The 25,145-nt window shown below is 36.1% G+C and overlaps 1 protein-coding gene across 1 annotated transcript; it reads right to left on the bottom strand.

The window, feature by feature from the left end:
* Positions 1 to 1,111: 1,111 nt before the first annotated feature.
* LOC120123910 (protein SCO1 homolog 1, mitochondrial-like) lies at positions 1,112 to 10,739 on the bottom strand (the record flags this gene model as incomplete). Its single annotated transcript, XM_039142701.1, has 6 exons — positions 10,408 to 10,739; positions 7,459 to 7,634; positions 2,266 to 2,535; positions 1,976 to 2,065; positions 1,750 to 1,864; positions 1,112 to 1,218 (listed from the first exon to the last, which is right to left on the bottom strand). Coding segments are annotated over exons 1-6 (1,090 nt in total), but the record flags the coding sequence as incomplete, so codon positions are not given.
* Positions 10,740 to 25,145: the final 14,406 nt, after the last annotated feature.

Below are 25,145 nucleotides of genomic sequence, written 5' to 3'. Positions count from 1 at the left end.
TTCAAAACCTTTAAGAAAATTATCATTCATTTTTATTATTGATGCAATTTGATAGGTTTTGTTATTTGACAACTTTTATCTACCTACTATGAAAGAGATAACCCCTTTATCTAATTGACACAATTAATGGTTTTAATTTTTTTTGTCGATTTTTTTATCAAATTAACATGCGAGTTGCATTTTTTCATTTTAGGTGTACAAAATTTAAAAGATTGTGTTAATTTGAGGAAACAACATTCTCTCTTGCAATTACATCAATCTGAAAAAAATATTTTTAAGACAATATTTTTACTCCAACATAACGTATCATTTTACATTATTTTATTTTAAGAGGAATAATTTATAAATCGTTTCCCTCTTTTTATTATTTTATTATTAAGAGGAATAATTTTCTGGGATGTATTTTTCTTCTATACAAGCATACTCTTTAAACTAAATTTCATCATTGTAGAGAACACCCAGAGCTTGAAATCGCTAACAAGAGCTCGAAAGATCCATAAACTAAAGAGAATAAATGCACAACTTTTTCTGTGAGACAAAAAATTGTTTAGGAAACAAGAATATAGGGTTTGCAAGGCAAGAAATCAGTCGAATTTCAATAAATTCTGACGTGATTTATTGAATTTGAACACATTTAATTTTTTTCCTCTTAATTTAACGAGGGAGTCAAATGGACAGTCAACGCTCGTACCTTTGTTGAAACGGGGATGCCAGCTACATCAGACTTGTTTTACCCAGGAAATGACAGAAACATTAGTGACTTTTGTGTAATTTAACCTTTAAATAAAGAAAGAAAAGGAAAACAAGAAAACTATTACATCCAAAATTGACAAGCATATGTTCTACTTCATGCATTCAATCTATAAGCGATGCAGGATAATATCATTTCCTATCAAAATCAATTCCATTCATGCATATAAGCATTTATTTTCAAGTACAATTGCAATCCATTGCTCAAGCTTTCCAGCACTGGTACTAATTTAGACTTTTAACACAAAATTGTTTTAACATAAACATAAATCATGTGATCTTTTCATAGAAAAAAATGTTCCTCCCCGAGCCAGCAGATAATCCGAATTCCAAACCCAAACAACTTCGACTCAAAAAGTACCTCTATGTTTTTTGTTTTTCTCTTTGATCACACCGTTGGTCAGTGAATCAACATCGTTATTCTTCCCCAAAAACTTTACAAATTCCATATTAGGATCCATCAAGTACCTGCATACAAAGAATAAACAAGGACCAATGTCAATAGGAGTTTGAATTTTACATGGATTATTAATGTGAGAGCAAGAAACAAGCTCACATATCATAGCCTTCCTACAAGCAGTGCATGAATGAAATTCCAATGGCAGGCAACAAAATGGTTTCAATGTAGTAATTTCACCATAAACAAATGGTGCAAGTTGATGGGTTTAGGAACTTTAAAGCAGTATCACATGAGTTCACATTACCGGCATTGCTCCCTTCGAGAGTCAAATCGATAAAGTGGTTCAATGTTTAGTAATTTTCCCTTGCTAAGACAATTAAGTCTTCGTTAGGAAAAATTGATAACCTTCTCTCATCTCATTGATCAAACAACTCTAGCCTGTAAAATGTAATATTTTTTTCCATTTTGATATTTGCTATTTTATCTACATCGACATACACCAATTTCCTATCATTCTACAGGTCGCAAGACTGTGCCAGTCAACATCATGCTGATACAGACAGAACATGCAGGTCAAATCAAACAAAGCTAATAGTTACATGACTATAGAATGATCAACCTCAGCTGTCTTCATATAATAAACTCGATATGCACGAGCAACTTTCTTTATCTCATCAGTGCTACCAGTTAACCCTACTAATTTTGGGTGAAACTCTGCAAAAGTGGAGAAATAATTACAGAGCTAAAAGTTCCGATGAACCAAATTATAATTAGCATAAGTACCGGGACCAAAAAAATCATACTTTTTAATATTAATATAAGTACCATTCACGTATTCATGTACTTGCTCAACGGTATCTCTTTTAGGATCAACAGAGATAAATACAGGCAAAATTTCTATTCCAGCCTTTTCCTCTAAGAAGTGAAAACAAAAGAAGAAACCAAAAAGAAATTAATGTTACTATAATGCCACCGATCAGTAGAGTTGTTTCTAGTCTAATAAATTCATAATCAATTTAATTTCTATGATTATAAGCAAATTTTTATCTAAACAAAATAGCAATACATAATTTTATTTTCCGGCCAAATGATTTATGAAACTACGAGCAACATACTTATTTTGTCAATAGCAGCAGTTAGCTTTTGCAGCTCATCTGGACAGATATCTGGGCAGTGAGTGAAGCCAAAATATATCAAACTCCACTTCCCCATAAAGTCCTTCTCAGTAACACGTTTGCCTTCATCATTTATAAGACTGAATGGCCCCCCGATGGCTGCTTTTCCAGCAGTTGGCCCTTCTTTAACTGCCTTTGAAGCATTACTTATTTCTGCAGCAGCAAAACGTAGAGTCTTCAACCAAAATATGCAGGAATGTAGAAATACTACTATGAACTGAAACTGCAGAACGTTTATTGAATTGCTTTCTTAACGTTTACAAAGCTTTGCTTTATATACACTCTACTTAGCTCACACAGTTTGCATGCACTCAGCATTAACTGCTGTAACCACTTAACCGTTGTGATAACAACTCTACAACACCTGAAACAGTTCCTCAACTGCTTATTAACAACCAACCAACCTTGGTGCACAGCGCACCTACATCCAACATTCCCCCTATTTTTTCCTTTGTTTTTCAAATGAACAAACCCTAACCTGATCTCGAAAGTACTCAAAAGCACCTCGGGCTAGTGGTTTGGTAAACCCATCAGCAACCTGATGAGAGGCTGGCACGTATCGAACTCACAGTTGTTTGGTAGCCACCTTTTCACGTACAAAGTGTACATCGAGATCGACATGCTTTGATTGCGCATGATAAACCGGGTTAGCACTCATTGCTATAGCACCCGAGTTATCACACCAGACCGTTAGTGTCGTACCCGAGACTTCACCTAAATCAGCAAGCACAACATTCATCCAGGTGACTTCTGCAGCCGCATCAACAATGCTTTTATACTCTGCCTCCATGGTTGATCGAGAACTTTTTTGTTTTCTTGACAGCCAGGACACCAAGCAATTACCAACGAACTCACAGTGGCCAGACATTGACTATCTGTCATCCACATCACCTCCCCAATCCGTATATAAAAATGCAGTGATGGAAGAGTAGACTCACAGAGAAAACACTAAACCATAGTCCACTGTGCCTGCCAAGTATCGTAACCCTTTTAACCACCAAAATACGATTCACGAGGAGCTTGCATATATTGTGCAACCTTGCTCACGCTTAGAGCAACATCAGGGCGTGTGGCATACGTATAGTAGGAGCTAACTATACTTCGAAATTCATAAGCATCAACCAATGGATTGCCATCATCCTTAGACAGTTTGTTGGCTACAATCATAGGCGAGGTGGTGGGTTGGCTCAAGTCAGCTGTGCTTTTGCCAATAGCTCGAGCACAAACTTCCTTTGACTTAAAATAATAGAATCACCACACCGCTGAACCTCAATACAGGAAGTAAGAAAGGTCACCAAGGTCTTTTAGTGAGAATTGTTGTTGAGTTCCCATATGACACGTTGAAATGTAACCCGATTTACCTGTTAGTATAATATTGTACGTAAACGAGGATGAACGTACGAGAGCCTGCTTGATTGTTAACAAACAAGGAATTGTCAGCTTTGGACTCTCGAAATCCCAGTGCAATTAAACTGGAGCGAAGCTTGTTGTTCCAGTTGCGTGGTGCTTGTCGTAAACCATAAAGTGCCTTATGTAACTTGCACACGAGAGACTTGCCATCAGGATCACACACCTCAAAGCGGCGGTTGCTTCATAAACACATCTTCAGCCAGTCTACCGTTGAGGAACGCGTTGTTGACATCAATATGTCAAAGCGGCCATTTCTTTGATACTGCCAAGGACAAGATGATATTGATTGTGGAAAAACGAACAACAGGGCTGAAGGTTTCCTGAAAGTCTTGCCCTGGTACCTGGGAGTACCCCTTATCAACCAGGCGCGCCTTATGTCTCTGCACAGTACCATAAGTGTTCTTCTTAATTTTAAAAAGCCACTTGCATCCAATAACAGACCTCCTTATGGGAGTTGAACCAGAGTCCAGGTTCCATTTTGTTACAGAGCATTGAGTTCATCATGGATAGCCGCAGTCCATTTTTCTGATTGAAATGCTTCGTGCACAGTTGTTGGAATTACTTCATCATAGCTGCTGATAAAGGTTTTATGCTTGAAGACAACAGTCTACTGCGTGTGCACATCAGATGAGCATTAATTATTGTATTCGATCGCAACAACGTGGTTGGCTCAGCTGTCGAGTGTTCAGGCACCTGAGATTCATGGCTCGCTACTTCATTAGAGACAAAACCTGTGGGAGTAGGCAGATGCTTGGGATGGTGAAGTGCACTGATCCTTGGTAGGTAGCACATTCGAGACAGTGCGTAGGGGAGTTTTGAGAATGAGTAGAGATGATGTACCCATGGGGGAGCATGCAAACACGCATGGTCTCTAGGTATATGCATATGTAAGTGTTGTGGCTGCACCACTATATCCAATGGAGACAACTACTTTCGAGCTGGACCGCGCGTGCATTGTAAGTCTGCATAAGGAAACATTGATTCATCAAATTTTACATGGCGAGATATGTAGACTCGTCCATCTACTTCAAGGCATTGATAGCCCTTGTGTTGGGCTATACCCTAGGAAGACACACTCCTGGGAGCAAAACATGAGTTTTTGCGTTTGAAAAGCACGCAAGTGGGGATAACACCTGCATCCAAATACTTTCATGAAATTGTAGTCAGTTGCCTATGGAATAGTTTTCAAAAGGTGCAACACCTTGTAACACACGCATAGGAAGACGATTAATAACAAACAGCTGTGACAACAACATATGACCAGAATTTCAAGGACAAAGTGGACTGAGCTAGAAGCACAAGGGCCAACTCAATCAGTGTCGATGTTTTCGCTCCACAACATTGTTCTGCTCAGAGGTATGTGGACAAGTCACACGATGAATGATTCATTCTTTAGCCAGCAGACTGTTTAGTGGTCTATACTCACCACCCCAGTCGTTTGGAATAGCTTTAATAGGCATATTAAACTGTGTGGCAACCATGTTTTTAAACATCTGGAATACAATTATGAGCTGAGACTTGTCCTTGAGTAGATACAACCAAGAGTGTCGAGTGCAAGCATCCAAAAATGCAATATAGTACCTGAACCCATTCGAGGTGTGGGTACAGGACCCCATAGGTCAGAAAAAACAAGTTGAAATGGTTCAGAATATTCAGTCTTCGAGTGTTCAAAAGGTAGTTTGTGACTTTTCCCAATACAAAAAGTCGAGCAAATTTTATTGGCATTATTTAAAATGTTTACATACAATTGATTACAAACAGATTTCAACGTCTTAAAAGAGGGATGCCCCAAGCGTCTATGCCATAGATCATACGCTTCTGAGGTTGCAACAATGTTAGCACTGGCCTGACCTTCAAATTGGCTCTTGTCACTAGCCAGCTCAAACGAGTAAAGACCGCCATTCTGCTTCACTCGAAGAAGTACATTACCAGTAACTTCATCCCGAAACAAACAATCATTGGCATAAAATTCAAGGAAGACATTGTTGTCTCTAGCAAGCTTGGACACCGAAAGCAGGTTTTTAGTTATCTTAGGCACATGTAGGATGTTAGTTAGCAGTAGTGCTTGAGATTGAGAGGATATTAAAGTATTACCAACAGATTCTACAGGAATGGATGCACCGTTGCCAATAAAAATATTACTTGATCCCCTATAATAAGAGGGTTGTGCAATCTTGGTAGCATATGGGTGGTTACATGGTGGCACCAGAATCCACTACCCAGTGGTCGCGTGAAGAAGAGATAACATGGCTTGAGGAGTCAATAGTTATTCCTTTACCATAGTAGTCATATTGTGTGTTTTCCAAAGTTGATGTCACCAGACTAGTTTTACGTCGATGTGATCACTGCCATCACAAGAAGTCTCGATCGAACCGGTTACCAGTACTGCTGAACAAGTGACCACCTTACCACATAGTTGACACTGTACGCGAGATGCCCTCGACCACGACCTCTTGAGCGACCACCAACATATGATTTTCGATTTAAATCTTGATTGGATCTAGAGTCAGAGGCAACACGGACTCACAGCCTGTGCCACTTGGCACTCATTAGAAGGCTATCTACTGAAAACTCAAAGCCAGCAAGCTGAGTTTCAGCATCAATCAGCATGCTGCTCACAACGTCTAGCGTGGACTTCTCGCGCATGGTGGTTATGACCGCCATGAAGGATTGATATTCACGGGGCAACCCTTTGAGAATACTTACAATCTGCTCGACTGGGGTAACAGGGCTCCCACACGATTCAAGCGTATCACATACTTCTTTAACACGGTAAGGTAAGCTCTCATGTTGTCATCTCATTTCTTGAGGGATTACAATTTGTATAGCAAGTTTATCACTGCTGTGGTAGAGTGATTAGCAAAAAATTGAGTCATCTTATTCCATACAACAGCTGTTGTCTCGGCACCAACGAATTACGTAGCACTGGTGATGGTGGAGAGTAGCCAAAACGCGAGAGCACTGTCTTGGGCCATGAAGTCCTCAAAGGCTTTCGTTTGCAACGACCTCGCCATTCTAATCAACAACCATTTCTGGTGGTGCTGGCATCGAACCATTCAACAATTTTTCCAAGCGATGACTTCGAATTGTAAGTAACACTTGCTGTTTCCACAACAAGAAGTTCATTTCATCCAACACAACGTTCACTTTCTTGTTAGTGAACACTAAGAGCGCATCAGCGAGCCCCCTCCAGAGGTGGAGAAGATATTCGGGATGTCAAGGGCCATCACCGCAGCCGGAGTTTAGAAGCCAAGATCTTCAGCAAAAGATACCATGTAGAAATACTATTATGAACTGAAACTGCAGAACATTTATTGAATTACTTTCTTAACGTTTACAAAGCTTTGCTTTATATACACTCTACTTAGCTCACACAGTTTGCATGCACTCAGCATTAACTGCTGTAACCACTTAACTGTTATGATAACAACTCTATAACAGCTGAAACAGTTCCTCAACTACTTATTAACAACCAGCCAACCTTGGTGCACGGTGCACCTACATCCAACAAGGAAAGAAAAGGCAATATGATACTAGTGATGACTAATTCAAAATCAGAGACATTTCATCCATCATCAAGCTGAATCAGAACAATTCTTTCCAGCTACAGTTTAAATGTTTTTCATGACACTATTTACTAATTACTAGTATATATAAAAGCCAAAAATGAAAAACGAGATCCAAAATTTCTAATCCAGAAAGGGAATTTAAAAACAAAAGAACCAAGTAGAAGCCAAAATGAAAAATGAAATACCGTTCCACGAATAGGTTTTCCAGCACCACTGCCACAACTCTGTAGCGAAACTCCAGTGTTTTGTGTCCCTTCAGAATCGGTTTTTGATGATGATGATGATTTCTCTTTATTTTCATTAGGAGTTGTGGTGGTGTTAGATAAATATCTTCGATAATTCGAAAGGAATTGAATTCAGCTCCAACATAAGTATTATGTGAATCGGGGATTTAAATAGTGTTCGCGGTCACGTTTATCGTGATTACGGATATAACAGATGTTATCGCATTCGCTGCGGGTATCACGTTCGCTGCGGGTGTCGCGATCGTAATTTTTTTAATTTCGCACAACTTATCATAAAACATTATAATTATAATTATAAGGAGTCTTTTTAATGATTTTTAGAATGTTTTCAAAGAAAAAATGATATATTTAATATAATATAATGTAATGTAATGTAATGTAATGTAATGTAATGTAATGTAATGTAATGTAATGGAATGTAATGCAATGTAATGCAATCTAATGCAATGTAATGTAATGTAATGTAATGCAATGCAATGCAATGCAATGCAATGCAAATGTAATGTAATGTAATGTAATGTAATGTAATGTAATGTAATATAATGTAATATATAATATAATATAATATAATATAATATAATATAATATAAAATCGATGAAGAAATTTTGAAAAATATGTGAATTTTTTATTGTTGAAGAAACTAAAATAATGCACCATCTTTGGGCTCACAATTGAAGCATATCACAAAACATAAGTTCATTGAATATCAAAAGAGTCAATTGCTCTTTTAATCTTTCATAGTTACAAATTTTTGACAAAGTCAGGATCGACAAGTTGGTTTTGAGGTAGCTACCTAAATTTTGAGGTTTGTTTCATCGACTCATCATTTTTCATTTTCTCGGTCCTTGTGAACATTATGACACGCCCCTCTTTCTTGGCTTGACATTTTGATCGGATGCGGACAAAATGACACAACTAACATAGTCAATTGCTAAACTTTTTAGAATATTTCTATTTCTATTCTCTGAAATCTTACATTTGTTCAAGCTTTATATACTCCTTTAGTAAAGACAGTGCAGAAACATCGATCTAAAAACATAATTCCTGTGTTTTGTGTGAAGTTGACTATAATAGATGTTTCTCAACTCCCTTAGTTCATCATCCACCGATACTCCTTATTAATTCAAACCTTGGACTTTTGTCATTTCCTTGAATTATTTTTCTTTGAAGTATTTTGGCATAGCTGAGAGATTCATCTTGTCACAAAATCTTTGACTTGATAGCCACAATGGAGCAAACACCAAACTGACAAGTATCCGATCATTGTCACTATTTGAATATAATTTATTCATAAAGCATGCTTTTGAGTTGTCTCTCTAACCAATTGCTTTAGCGAGATAGCTATAGCTTTATTGCATTTACTTTATAAAAAATAATTCATTAATTTTCTGGGTATTAGGATTCAAGATTTCTTAAGCTCGTTAAGAAGAATCTATTATAGTCAAGGTGTCGTTGGAGGTCAGAGAATTTCCATCTTTAGAGTTCAATTTCCAAGCAACTGACCTAAACTAAATTCATTTACCTAACTATTCCATTTGTGAAGATCATGATCGTCATCGAACATCATTCACAGAAGTATAATCTAATCAGCTTCGCAAGATCATACACATGAGATGCCCCATTTTGTCCTCTTCTAACACATATCTGAATGCCAAACCTTTTGAGTGTCTATTCGTAGTAGTAGATGGTTATCTTGGTCCCAATAAGAGAAGGGTGTGATATTCGGGTGTAGCTTTTGGATTAAGATCAAGGATTCTTGTTTTGCAGAGGTTCAATCTTGTCATTTGTCTAAGATTTATAACCTCAATTATTAAAGAGCTTTTAATTGAGTTGATATTCAAATAATTTCAAGATTAAAATTTACTCATTACTCATAACCTTAGAAGGTAACATTTTATTTAAAATGTTCTAGTGTCAAATGGCTTACAAACATTTAAACATAGGAAGAAAGAAAAACAAGTTCAAACAAGATGAAATACTTTTGATGTGAGTGAAACAAAAATTCCTAATAGATGCCGTAACCTACTCCTGATCAGAATACCCCATTACACATCGAATGTCCATGCCCCTAAATCAATCAGATTTTAGACCTTACACTTTAATGCCCTAAAATTCTCACTGGTGTGCCCTGAGCTACCTATATGGTAGCTACATATGGCGGTAACATCATGGCCTTTAGGATATGGGCCTCTTTTAGTTTGAATTGAACTGAAGTCACAAGGTTCTTCTCAACTAGCGTTGGGAGCAATTCCTTATATGCCATTGGAATTGGATTGATGAGAGTATTTTCACGGAACACCTTATGAGGTTTGGACCCCTTATTAGCTAGATAAGATCTTACTTTGTTAATCTCAGCTCTTTTCTCAATATCAGTACTGCTAGTGCCTTTTATCTTGCCATTCTTGACAGCTCTTTCAATCATTTCTCCACACATGATGATGTCAGGGAAACTCTTAGTGATGCCCTCTAACATGTGGTTAATATATGAAGATTTTAATATATCGATGAATAATGTGATGAATTCACTTTCAGTCATTGGTGGATGCACTTGAGATGCAACATCCCTCCATCGTTTGGCATATTAACGGAAGCCCTCATTACGCTTCATATATATATTTTACAATGTTGTTCGATCATGGTCCATATCAATCATGTGCTTGTATTGACCCAAAAAGGCATGAGTCAAATCCTTCAATGAGCAGATTTGAATACGACTCAGTTGATTATATCACTTAAAAGCGAGTCCAGTCAAACTGTCTTGAAAGTAGTGGATCGAAATCTTATCATTGTTGGTGTGTCCATCCATCTTCGAATAAATATCGTGAGATGGGTAATAGGGCAATTGGTTCCATCACACTTTTCAAAATCGGGCATTTTGAATTTGGGCGGGAGCACCAAGTCAGGAACCATGACTAGTTCACTTGCATCCATTTCATTATAAGAGCTTTGTCCTCTCGTTCCTTTGAATGTAGCTCTGCACCAATTTTTTAAGTTCTTAGGGATCTCATTATCGATTTTTTTCATCTCATCAGGATTGGACATGTTGTGATTAGTAGGATTATCCTCAGGATCTAACACAGTTGCTTGAGTCTTAGTGGCAGAGAAGCCTACTTGGTGGTTTGGAAGCCTCTCGGGTGAAATGAGTTGTTGTGGATTAGCCTGTGCCATCAGACACTCAGAGGTTTCCATGGACAAGGAATATTCTCTTTGCCTCTTTCTTGGTTGATCCCAATCAATTTTACTACAATTTGGTCAACCAGGTTGTCTTGGTTTTGCAAGATGTGATCCATAGTGACCTTTTGCGCTTGCTCTATTTTAGTTTCCCAATCTGTTTGCATCCTTTGCAAATTCTATTTCAGTTCTTTCTTTAGTTTCTCCAATTTTGCTTCCATTCTTAGTACTGTGTGAATGAAATTTTGTAGTTAGAAACATCTCCTCAGAGTCATTCACGAAATAAATCCATGTATCCAAGATTAATAAATGAAAAAATGCCTAAATAAATGTCATGCATAATGCAAAAATGTGAATGTGAATACAAAAAAATGTTGATCCCAAAGATGAATATCATAAAACAGATTTCATTAGAGAAAAAAGTCTTCACTATTACAATATAGTCCATCTTTACAGGCATGCTCTCATTTGGTCTAAAGTAGGTTGATGCTTTATCTTTGTTCTCTCTAGACTTCCTTTAGCCATTAGTGCATGTCAATGTATGCGACTATTTGATTGAAACTTTTTTCTCTCTTTTATGAAACATTTCTATTTGATAGTCAATTGCATATCAACACCTTTCCATTATGTCATGACAATGCAATGCAAAAAAAGGAGATAAATGACACAAAAAATGAGAAGAAATGAATTAGTATAGACAAAATAATTAATAGAGTTAAAAATGCTATTTAAAGATAAATATAACACCTACCAAATCATGATATCTACCCAATCATGATATCTACCCAAACATGCTTTAATTAAATAACAATCCTACCTGAACATGTTTTTTGCCCAAAATGATTTACTTCAAAAAATTATCCTATTCACATGGTATCTAATTCACAACTTTCAAAATAAATATATTCTATGAATTTAAAGCAAAATGTAAAGGTTTAGAATCGTTCGTCCTTCGTGTACACTTATTTCGGTGCCTACTAATGGGAAGAGGTTATGTATGGCTCTACCTAGGGCGACTACTCTATGATTCACTATATGTATGGTTTCGGCTCTAACAGGGAAATGTACTCGAATTGTCCTTGTTGTCGGTGCCTCTTGAGCTGACAAACCCTCAATCCCCACCCATTATAGGCTTAAACAAATCAAGTTCAATTCAAAGTGATTCATTTCCTTATACCCATATAAGGAATAAATCCCTACAAAGGTATAAGGTATGTGTACCCCAAAGGTTATTTGCTAAAGCTCATACGAAGAATAAATTTTTACGAGAGCAAAGCGTTCACCCTTACTTAATTAGGATAGAGCTTGCATGTAGAGCTTATGTCATGTAAATGCATATAAAGAGTGTGAGGAGGAACATACAAACCTTCGGCCAAACAAAACAACAAAAAAAATAAAAGGAGTACTTTCGAGAGAAATTTTGGTGAAGTTGAAAACATGAATTTAAACATTAGTACAACTATTTACATAAAGAAATAATGCAAAATTCAATAAAAGGATCATAAGCTAATTATAGACTCGGTCTGACTCTCTAAAGTGTCCCAGCGGAGTCGCTAAGTTCTCGTAACGTCTTTTTTGACGAACGAATAAATTTTTGATGAAAACATCGAATTTGCGACTTATTTGATAAAATTGAATTTTTGTGTTTATTTTGATTAAATTGGTTTGGAGTCACCATCGACCTTTGAGTTAGGTAGGTTAAACACCTAAAAACATCTTTTTAAACAATTTTAAGAAAAATCATTTTTAAGACAAAAAACTGATATGTGCTTGTCAAAGATTTCTTTTAGGTTCGGGAGTTGATTACGGGTGAGGAAGGGTTAATAACCCCACAATGCCTAAAATTGGTTCCTAATCGCTTGTATATTGTCGTGGTGGAAATTAAAAAATTCAAATAAATATTTAAGGTGTGATCCATTTATTTAACATTAATTAATTTATTTTGAATTAATTATTAGGGAACATTCCTTATATTTGAGAAGAAATCACGGGATTTACACATCCTCCAAGAGGAAGACTATCTCATCTATTTCTCCTTTATATAAGAAATATCTCCCTCCCCAATATTGGCAAAAAAGCGCAAATCGAATATAAATTGAATATCAGTAATTGCATAAAATTACTTACTACTTAAAGAAACATGCATTGCATCATTTGAATTAAAATAAAAACGAATTAATTATCATTTTTATAAAAATAAACTCGACTTATTTCAAGCTCATTTTTCGTTCGAACGTCGTATCGAATCGTACTACTTCGATCAAGTAATGTTTTTCACACCCATTCTACGATAGGGTGTTCTTGAAAACATTCAAATAAAAAATTTAAAAATAAAATTAACATCAAGTATAAGAAATATAAAAATGTTGACAATTGGGTATTTTATAAAATAAATAAATAAGATCAAACGAAATAAAATAAAAATTAGTAATATATATAAATATACTAGGGTCAAGGAATATTAAGTAAATATATACACACATATATAAATAATATGATATAACATATACAGATAACAAAGACCAAATAATAGTAATAAGAATAATAATGATAATAAACATACTTATATAGTAAAAATAAAAAGTAATATAGACCAAATTATGTGAGGATTAAATCAGAAGAGAAACAAAACAGTAAGTATGAAATATATAATATACCCATGAAAGCTCACATTCAAAAGTGAAAGCAATGACTAAAATAAAATAATATAAAGATCAGTGACAAATTTCAAAGAAATAACATAGCAAAAAGGTGACTAAATTGAAACAAAATAAAGAACATAAGCAAAATATAAAATAAATAACATGTAAAAAGTGACCAAAATAAAATAAAATGAAATTTGCATTAAAAAAATAAATAAAGAGGAAGATCAGGTGACCAAGTTGCAAAATCACGTCAAACTTAGGGGGACTATATGGTGATTAACTCTAAACTTTATGTATAACATAATTTATTAATCTAAAAAAACCTAAACTATACCTAAAGTAAAACAAAAAGGGAAAAAAACTCTCACCTCTTTTTCTCACCATGCGACCGACCATCCCCTTGGAGACCAAACACCTCAAACACTGGCTACCAGGCTCCGACTGGCGGCCGAGGGAAGCCCAGGTAAGCCTGGACAAAACCCAAATGCACTAAAGACCCTCATTGTTTTCTTTTCTAAATGATGTTTTTTTAGTTTCAAATCAAAATGTTTGCATGAAAATTAAAGAAAAAATAAACCTCTTGACAACTGTCATTTTCGATGTCAAAAGAAATTCATTTTTCTCAATTAATAAATAAGGAAATACATAGTAGAGAGAAATAAAGGTCGAATCCTCAGGGACATAGAAAATCACAATTTTATGTTTGAATGGTTCTAACCAGGCGAAAATAGTAAAAAAAAAGGGGTTTATAATATGAGATTTAAATAGTAAAAAATAAATAAAAGCAATTAAAGTAAAAATAAGAGGGTAAAGATTGTGAATAAATACGGTAAAAATAGCCTTAAGCTTTGCTTTGACTCAATTTCCATTAGATCATCGAATAAGATTTTCCCTCCGGGATTCCGTCAGTTACTTTGTTTTCAAGGGCTATCCCCGTGACACTATCTTGTATACCGAATACCCAAGGCAATCTTTGATTCGGCTTCGGGAATTGATTCTATCAACATCAATTATCGTAGATCAATTACCATTTAAGTTCGTGGTGACCGACTCGGATTGTTGCTTCAATAACAGTCAATTTCAATCTCAATTCCTTCTTTGTGAAGCCATCTCGCCAAGTGTGTTCCCAGGAAGTTGAATTTTCTTTCTATAAGCCGAATCTTCCTCCCACACATTTAATTGCAACCTCTTGACCAAAGTCAATATTTGATTTTGAAAAATAAGCACAGAGATTGAGAGAGATATTCCAAAGATATTAAGGGTCTGTTTCAATTCTCCTGTTGGAATTGTATCATCGAGTCATCTCTCGGCTTATGAAAAGTTTAGCTAAGCATGACAAAAGCTATACTTAGCATATTAAAAACAAAACTTGGAAATAAGAAAAACTTGAAAAGTAAAAAGAGAAAACTTTATTAAAAACTAGAGAGAAAAGAATATTGTAATTTGAGTAATGAGTTTAGGCTTACCCCAAGTGGGTATTTATATCCTCTCAAAGCCTAAGGATAAACAAAGAAAATAAAATAATCCTAAAGATAATTGTTTTTAAATTTAAATTCAAACTTAAACTAGTCCCCTAATGCAACTCTGCTCGTGCATCTTCCAGAAGGCGTGCAGAGGAAGTCTTCTAGAAACCGCCGCTGACTGGACCTTCTAGAAACTGCCACGTCAGACCGCGTCGTGCCCAGAGTTGTGCCCATGTCTCCAACTATGACCAAATAAAAAAATGCAGAATATACCCGTTTTTTCACTAATTCTGGAAAGTAAGGACCTGCACGAAAACAAGCATAATACGACCAAATCAGCAGCAATAATTCCACAAAATCCAATAAATAACGAGCAAATATTAACTATTTTGAACACTCATCAAATTCCCCCTCACTTATCTCATGCTTGTCCTCAAGTATGATTAATCAAATCAGTCAAAAATTTCATTTACCGGTCTTTGTCAAGTTTCACATTAGAGGAAGCAAGGTAGAGACCACAATAACTATTCAAGTCAAGAAATCAATCAATTGAACATCACTAATTGGAACAAGTCAAGTGCAATTCTAATATCCATTCATTCATTAATCTCAATGCTTATAATTCAACGCCTTACCGGGATTCACTCAAATCACTCATTGTGTTTGGAGGTAAAGAAACACTCAATGTCAGAAAAATCGACACGATATTACCATAGGCCTGCAAGTAAATCAAATCTCCACTAATAATGAGAACATGATGCATAAATCAAAGGGTCTTTTATTGGTTGTAACGGAGCTTAGGTAAAGGTGGGAAAAAGCTAAATATATGGTTAAATGTTCAAGGCAAGAAACTAACAAATAATTTCAGGTCCATCAAAACAATCATTAAGCGCAACAAGATAAAAAGACAACCTATCAAACAACAAATTTCTTTTCGAAATGCATTGAATTTTTTCCTTGTTGTTGTTTCATTCTCCATTATTTTTCATGTCTTTTTTCTCTCTTTTTTTTTCTCTTTTCAAACAACATCTTTTTTTTCGAATTGTTGTTTTGTTTTTTTATGTTTTTTTCCCGATGGAGCATACAATGGATTAACGGTTCACTTGCCCTGAAATAGGTTAAAAAGAGGGATAAAATAAAAGGCTCGGGTTTATAAATGTGCTGAGAACAAAGAAGTGGGAAAAGGCTCAAAAGTGGTTAACTAAGGGGAAAATGCATGTGTAGGCAATTTAGCGAGGGAAAACATAATGGTTAATCATAAAGTGCCCAAATCATTTTTAAGCATCATGTTCATGTGTAATCTCGACAATATTTAACATGTAGGTTCTAGAATACCAATGCTAGATTCGACACACTCAATTCAATAAAATGAGAGCGAAAATAATATGCTCATAAAGGCTCAATATCACCAAATTGTTTTCATGTATTGAGCTATTCACATTTCAACCAACAAAGTCATGGAATATCACAAAAAATACAAACTTGATCACTATTCATGTTATTCGCTATCAAGAACATCCTAACCTAAACAATCATGTGTTCCCAAACAAGCATAGCATTCCAAAAAATTTCAACAAGACAAAGAAATTCAATGAAATTTTCGTAAATTCAACCAATACATACTAGCATCAAATCATAAAGATAAGCAAAAGGGAAATTCATCATACACTCTACTCCCCCTCACTTAAAGCGTTTTGCCTCAAAACGTAAAATTAAGGTGCAAGAGAAGGAATAGAGTACTCCCCGAATTTAGTATCAACCACGGCCACGGCCTCGGCCATAGTGGGCTGCTCGGGTTTAATACATTGAACTAGAAGCATGGTCAGGTTGTGTCGTTGGTGAAAAACCAGCTTTGAAATCCTCTGTAAAACCATAAATCGAATGGTACATTAGTAATAATTGAATGAAAATATGATCAAAATTTACCTCATGAGTATTTTTCGTTGCCGTCGAATGCATCGATAGTTGTGGAAGAGAGGAAGTAGTGACAATGGTTGGCGTGGACTAAAAGAATAGTGATAGAGAGCACGGCAGAGATGGATAACGAACAGTGCTAGATCCGGGGTAGAGAGAGATGATGGGTGCGAAAGTTGAACGGTACGACGTGATCGGAGTGTTTGGTGTTGGCCTCGGCAACATTGTAGAGTGGAGAGGTTGAAGCACGTTAGCAAGGGTGTAGTGGTTCGGTAAGGTCGACGAGGGTGAGAAGAGGAAGTAACCGGGTTGAGGGAGTGGAAGCGTTTTTTGGGGAGGAAGTAATTGTTTGGAAGAAGAGGAAATGAGATGGGGTTTATTTTGTTTCTGCTATGTGTGGGGGTGTTGAAGTTTGAAGTAAATTGGGGTTTTGTTTTTTGTGTAGATAAATGTGAGGTTGAAAGTAAAAGATGAAGTGATTGGGCAAGGGTAGGGGTTCATGGTCAAATTAAAGGAAAGATAAGAGATAATTGGGGAGTAGGTGCGGTAGAAAGATAATAAAAGGGGGAATTTTTTTTAGTTTTGCTAACGTGCGACAGTCTCCTTAAAAGTGTGCTAACGTAAGCCGTAAGACTCAACGGTATCGGTACCGTTAGAGATGTATTGATATCACTACAGAGGGCATCGGTACCATCTGAGGATATCGGTACCCTATTTTAATTCTATTTTCCACGGTACCTGTACCGTCGGGGGAGGTATCAATACCTCTCTGCTTGCACGCCATTATACTGTTTCTGGCGTCTGAATTTGGTACTGTTCGGACGATGATTTCACAAATCTTCGTTGTTTAAGTTTGAAAAACATTTGGTTCCTGTAAAATAAAAATAAAAATTAAATTAAACATGCTTGATCAAAAATAAAATAAAATAAAATAACATAAAACAATAAATAAAAATAAAAATGTAATGGAATTGAAAACAATGAGTTGCCTCCCATAAAGCGCTTTTGTTTAACGTCGTTAGCTCGACGACCTGATTCATACTACAGGTTCTTCTAAGTCGAGATCTTCAATTAATCAAGCTTCACTATTCGCATAATATAGTTTAATCCTGTGTCCATTGACTTTATATAGATTGCCTGAATCATCTTCAATTTCGACTGTACCATGAGAAAATATTTTGTTTACTGTATAAGGTCGCTCCACTTTGATCGAAGTTTACCTGCAAAAAGTTTTAATTTTGAATTAAAAAGAACTTTTTGTCCGACAGAGAAAGATTTAAAAATAATTTTTCGATCATGGAATTCTTTTGTTTTGTCCTTATATATTTTGGCGTTGTCGTAAGTATCTCTCCGGATTTCCTCAAGTTCCTCTATATGTAACTTCTGTATTTCGCCAACTGCTTCTAACTCCATATTGCATTGTTTTACTGCCCAATATGCCTCGTGTTCCAGCTTGATAGGTAAATGACATGGCTTACCGAATACAAAGCGATATGACGACATGCCGATAGGTCATTTATATGCAGTTTGATAAGCCCACAAAGCGTCAATTAATTTCAAGCTCCAATACTTGCGATTTGGCTTGACTATTTTCTCAAAAATCGTCTTTACGTCACGGTTTGAAACTTCCGCTTGTCTATTTGTCTACAGATGATAAGCTGTGGCAATCCTATGATTCGCTCCATGTTTTTTTATAAGTACATCAATTACCTGATTGATGAAGTGTGTGCCGCGATCGCTTATTATCACTCTTGGTGTACCAAACCTGGAAAAAATACAATTCTTTAGAAATTGAACAGTAGTTTTGACATCGTTGTTTCGAGTGCCTTTAGCTTCTACCCACTTCAAAACATAATCAACTGCAAGACTTATATAACAATTGCCAAAAGATAAACAAAAGGGCCCATATAGTCAAGTCTCCAAACATCAAATATTTTGCATATATGTATAAGCTTGAGGGGCATTTTATTTCTTCGACTCAAATTACTTGCACGTTGACAATTATCATAAGACTTGCAAAATAAGTAAGCATCGCTGAAAATATGAGGCCAAAATAATCCGTATTCTAAAATTTTATGAGCAGTTCGCTTCGGTCCAAAGTGTCCACCACACGAATAAGAATGACAAAAATTTAAAATTGAGCTTACCTCGCTTTCAGGAACACATCATCGAATTACCTAGTCTGAACAATGCTTCCAAATAAACGAATCATCCCAAATGAAGAAACAAGATTCTCTTTTAATACGGTTTACTTCGGCTCTCGTCAAATCAGATGATAATTTACCTGTAGCTAAATAATTAACTATATATGCGAACCAAGGTACTGACTTTTGCACCATCATTAAACTTTCATCCGGGAATTCCTCACGAATAGGAGGATCAATTATAGTGATTGGAAGCCGGTTTAAGTGATCGGCCACTAAGTTCTCACATCCTTTCTTGTCCTTGATTTCCAAATCAAACTCTTGGAGGAGTAAGATCCAATGGATTAGTCGTGGTTTTACCTCTTTTTTGTTGAGCAAGTACTTCAAGGCTGTATGATCAGAGAAAAAAACAACTTTAGTGACAAGAAGATATGATCTAAATTTATCAAATGCAAAAATAATAGCGAATAATTCTTTTTCAGTTGTTGAATAATCCTGTTGTACGGAATCTAAGGTATGGGACGCGTATGCGATAACGTGAGGCTCTTTTTCGATCTTTTATCTGAGCACAGCTCCAACACTTCTATTCGAAGCATCACACATAACTTCGAAGGGAAAGTCCCAATTCAGTGGTTGGACAATGGTGTCGAAACCAACTTTTCCTTTAAAACATCGAATGATTTTTGGCATTGTTGGTCGAAATTGAAGGCTTTATCCTTCTTTAATAGCTCGCACAATGGTTGCACCACCTTGGAGAAATCCTTAATGAATTTACGGTAAAAACCTGTATGACCAAGGAAAGAATGAATTTCCTTCACCGTAGTGGGGTAAGGAAGTGAACGTATGATATCAGTTTTTACTTTATCTACAGTAATTCCTTTAGATGAAACAATATGGCATAGAATTAAACCCTTATCAACCATAAAGTGACACTTTTCATAATTCAAAACAAGGTTAAATTCTAGGCACTGACGCAACAAATTTTTTCAAGTTTAATAGACACTCATTGAATGAATTACCGTAAACAGTGAAATCGTCCATGAAGACTTCAATACATTTCTCAATAAAATCAGAAAAATACTAATCATACACCTTTGGAATATGGCAGGTGCATTGCAAAATCCGAAAGGCATACGTCGATAAGCGAAGGTGTCGAAAGGACGTGCGAATATCGTATTTTCTTGATCTTCAGGTGTTACTGGAATATAGAAGAAACCTAAAAATTCATCAAGACAACAATAGTGAGATTTACCGGCTAATCATTCTATCATCTGATCTATGAATGGAAGAGGAAAATGGTATTTTCGAGTTAAAGAGTTCAACTTCCTGTAATCGATGCAGACTCTCCATCCATTCTAAACTCGTGTTGGTATAAGTTCTCCTTCAAAATTTTCAATCATAGTAACTCTTATTTTTTTAAGAACTATATGTATCAGACTTACCCATTTGCTATCCGAAATTGGATATATAATATCTGCATCTAGGAGTTTTTGTATCTCGTTTTTACCAATTCATCATCTGCGAGTTTAGCCGGCCGACATTGACCTTCACGTGTTGGTTTTACGTCTTCTTGGATTTTATTTTATGCATACAAGTAGATGGACTCAACCCTTTTATGTCGGTGATGGTCCATCCTATCGCCTCCTTGTATTGGCACAAAACCGTGATTAAGTCATTTTCCTCCTCCTCGGATAATCCTTTTGATATGATGACTAATAGAGTGTTATTCGATCTGAGGAATGCGTATTTCAAGTGATCCAACAACGGTTTTAGCTCAACTTCGGGAGCATGTAAAACAAAAGGTAAGACTTTATACTTAAAAGAAATCAAATTCAATTCGGTATGATCAAAATTCACATTTTCATCATGATCCACTAGCTCCCTGTATATATCAAAGGAAAAATTAGTCCTTAAAAATTCATCGGCCAAAGGATCAATTAAATCGACAGAATTTAGACTTTCCACTTTATCAGGATATCTCATTGCCTTATATACGTCAAATTTAACGATCTCACCGTCAAATTCCATAGTTAAAATCTCGCTTCTCAAGTCAATTTTTGTGTGTGCAGTGCTTAGGAAAGGGCGCCCCAGGAGGATATCAGAGGACGTGCTTGTGCGATCATTCTCCATGTCGATTATATAAAAATCGGTGGGAAATATCAAATCGTTTACCTCCACTAATACATTCTCTAGGAGTCCTTCTGGATAGATCACCGACCTGTCGGCAAGCTGTATCGAGATCTTTTTATCCTTTAAAGGATCTTTAGTAACCATTTTATAAACAGATAGTGGCATTACATTAATTGATGCGCCAAGATCACACATGACTCGTTTTTTCTCAACCTTACCAATTTTACAGGGTATTGCGAACATACCTTGGTCTTTTAGTTTAGGTGGTAACTTCTGTTGGAAAACAGCTGAGATGTGCTCTCCTAAGTTCACTTTCTCGATCCCGGTAAGCTTTCTTTTTATCGTACAGAGATCATTCAAAAACAGAGTATACATTGGAACCTTTCAGATAACCTCAATGAGAGGTATGTTAACTTCTACCTTCCAAAGTACGTCTAATATTTCCTTTTCCTCAGTTTTTTATCCTTTTAACTAACCTTGATGGAAAAGGCGGTGGCACGTCATAGGGAGAAGGCATTAGCTCATACATTTATCCTTCGTCATTCTCCTTCTAGGATCCTAAATCATCAGTTTTCTTCTCTTTTTGGACTGCTTCGTCTGGTTGAATAGGTAATGCTACTACTGTACCACTCCGGAGAGTGATGACACTAACGTTTTCCCTTGAGTTTACTTTAGTTTAAGATGGGAGTTTACCTTGTGATTCCAAACAACCTACGGTTTGAGCCAGTTGGCTTATCTGTTTGTCTATCTCTTGGAAATGAGCTTCAGTACAAGTCTATAATTTTTCCTGGGAAAGTACTAACCTCTCGACAATTAACTCTAGTGATGTCTTACGTGGTTGTTGTGGTGGTAGAGGTGGTCTTGCTTGATAACTTTGATTTGGTCTCGAGTTTTGAGCATAATTGAAGTTCGAATGATCCATCTATCTTGGGTTGTATGTGTTGCCGTAGGGATTATAGGCTCTTTGGGGAGGTCCCTGAGAGTTTTCGACTACGTTAACTTGAGCTACTGTGTCATCTTGAATCAGTGGACAACCGTCTGCCTAATGATCAGGTAATGCACATATTCTACATAATCGGTTTTGTCATGTCTTTCCTGCAACAAGAGAGTTGACGACTTCAGTTAACTTATCTATTTTATTTTCTAAGGAATATGAACTTATCTTATGAACCCTTCGAGGAGGTTCATTATTTGTATGGAACTGTTGGGAATTTGCAGCCATCGTGGATATTAAATCCCTAGCCTCAATAGGAGTCATATTCACTAAGGCTTCGCCGCTGGCAGCATCGATCATCTTCATTTCCAGGGGAAATAATCCTTCATAAAAGTATTGAAGGAGTGTTTGTTCAGTTAACCTGTGATGTGGGCAACTAGAACATAACTTCTTAAACTGCTCCCAGTAGTCCTAAAGTGACTCTCCATCAAGCTGCTTGATTCCAAATATTCTCTTTCGTAGTTCACTGACTTTTGCCGTAGGGAAAAACCTGTCAAGAAAAAGACGAGTCATTTGAGCCCATGTAGTAATAGAATTAGGGGAAGATAAAATAACCACTCCTTAGCCAAATCCGATTCGGCTAAGGAAAAAGGAAAAGCTCTAAGTTTTATTTGGTCCTCGGTTACTCCCTGTGGTTTCATGCTGGTACATACCATATGAAATTCCATGAGATGTTTGTGTGGGTTCTCGTCTGGCAATCCGCGGAATGTAGGGAGGAGATGAATAAGGCTGGTTTTTAACTGGTACAGAGTTTCGCCTTGGGGAAAATCAATGCACATAGGCCCTTGTTCACTAGGTGTCGCGGCTAACTCCCAGATAGTAGGATCCACCATCGGATTTGTATTACATGAATTTGATTCTTCTTCTGGATTTGTTTTTTGTCTCATTCTTTCCCAAAACGTATGTGCATAGAGTCTCATAGCTTTGGCTTCGATCTTCGGTTCGTACTCCACTAATGTGTCCGGATTAGTCTTGGTCATAAATCAAAAGCAAACAAAAAACTAGTAACTTTGGCGAAGTCCCCGCAATGGCGCCAATTTGATAACTGTCATTTTCGATGTCAAAATAAATTCATTTTTCTCAATTAATAAATAAGGAAATATGTAGTATAGAGAAATAAGGGTCAAATCCTCAGGGACTTAGAAAATCATAATTTTATGTTTGAATGGTTCTAACCAGGCAAAAATAGTAAAAAATTAGGGTTTGTAATATGATATTTAAATAGTAAAAAAATGATTAAATAAATAAAAGCAATTAAAGTAAAAATAAGAGGGTAAAGATTGTGAATAAATACGGTAAAAATAGCCTCAAGCTTTGCTTTGACTCAATTTCCTTTAGATCATCGAATAAGATTTTTCCTTCGGGATTCACGTCGGTTACTTTGTCTACAAGGGCTATCCCCGTGACACTATCTTGTATACCGAATACCCAAGGCAATCTTTGATTTCGGCTTCGGGAATTGATTCTATCAACATTAATTGTCGTAGATCAATTACCGTTTAAGTTCGTGGCAACTGACTCAGATTATTGCTTCAATAACCATCAATTCTGATCTCAATTCCCTCTTGGCGAAGCCATCTCGCCAAGTGTGTTCCCAGGAAGTCGAATTTGCTTTCTATAACTCAAATCTTCTTCCCACACATTTAATCACAACAACCTCTTGACCAAAGTCATTCTTTGATTTTGAAAACTTGTTTTGATTTTAAAAAATAATTGCAGAGATTGAGAGAGATATTCCGAAGATATTAAGGGTCTGTTTCAATTCTCCCGTTGGAATTGAGTTATCACGTCAGCTCTCAGCTTATGAAAAGTTTAGCTAAGCATGACAAAAGTCATACTTAGCATATTAAAAACAAAACTTGGAAATAAAATAAAAATGAAAAACTTGAAAAGTAAAAAGAGAGTTTTACTAAAAACCAGAGAGAAAAGAAGATTGTAATTTGAGTGATGAGTTTAGGCTTACCCCAAGTGGGTATTTATAGCCTCTCAAAGCTTAAGGATAAACAAAGAAAATAAAATAAAATAATCCTAAAGATAATAGTTTTTTAATTTAAATTCAAACTTAAACTTGTCTCATAATGCAACTCTGCTCGTCCATCTTCCAGACGGTGTGTGGAGGAAGTCTTCTAGAAACCTTCGCTGACTGGACCTTCTAGAAACTGCCACGTCAGACCGCGTCATACCCAGAGTCATGCCCATGTCTCCAACCGTGACCAAATAATAAAAAAATGCAGAATACACCCATTTTGTCACTAATTTTGGAAAGTAAGGACCTGCACGAAAACAAGCATAACACGACCAAATCAGCAACAATAATTCCACAAAATCGAAGAAATAACGAGCAAAGATTAACTATTTTGAACACTCATCACCTCTTTGGAAAAATATTGTGTTGTATTGCTTGGGTTCCAATAAAATGGAAAAGATGACTCTACTACAATCTTGTTTTTTCTCTTGAGAGAAACCGAAAAGGAGCCCCCAATATTCTTATTTTTTGGGGTTTTTATATCCCCTGTATTACATGCAAAGAAAGAAAAAAATTATATATTTATTTGTTGATTTTAAGCTGACTTTATTGATTTGGTTGGTTGACGAGGAGAGGGAAACCATCTCTTATGGCAACTGGTGATCAGGGTATAGGTTACTGCTGCCGGCGGTATGGTTGTGGGTTGAATGGAGTAAGGATGACAGGGATTTGGTGAAAAATGGTGATTACACATGAAATTTTCTCGAATTTTTGGCGTATTAGTATATGCATTGTTCTTTATAAACTGCTCACCAAAATTATTGTTCAGCGTTTGAAGATAATTATGCCCATGCTCATTAAACCGACTCAAATTATCTTTTTATCAGGCAGATCTTTTACGGAAAATATTATTATTAATCAGGACGCTTTTCATTCCATGCGCCCCACCAAAAGCAAGCAAAGGTGGATAATTAAAGTGGATTTGGAGAAAGTTTTTGATCGACTAAAATGGGATTTCATTATCGATTCTTTGTTTGATACAAGTTTCCCTCCAGGTTTAACTCACATTATCATGCAATGTATTACTTCTTCAACTTTATAGGTTCAATGGAATGGAATTTATTCAGACTTTTTTAGTTTTAAAAGTGATATTCGCCAATGGGATCTT

This window comes from Hibiscus syriacus, unplaced genomic scaffold, assembly GCF_006381635.1.
Source record: "Hibiscus syriacus cultivar Baekdansim isolate YM2019G1 unplaced genomic scaffold, ASM638163v2 tig00001238_pilon, whole genome shotgun sequence".
Taxonomy (NCBI): Eukaryota; Viridiplantae; Streptophyta; class Magnoliopsida; order Malvales; family Malvaceae; genus Hibiscus; species Hibiscus syriacus.
This window is presented reverse-complemented; position numbering and strand designations above follow the sequence as displayed.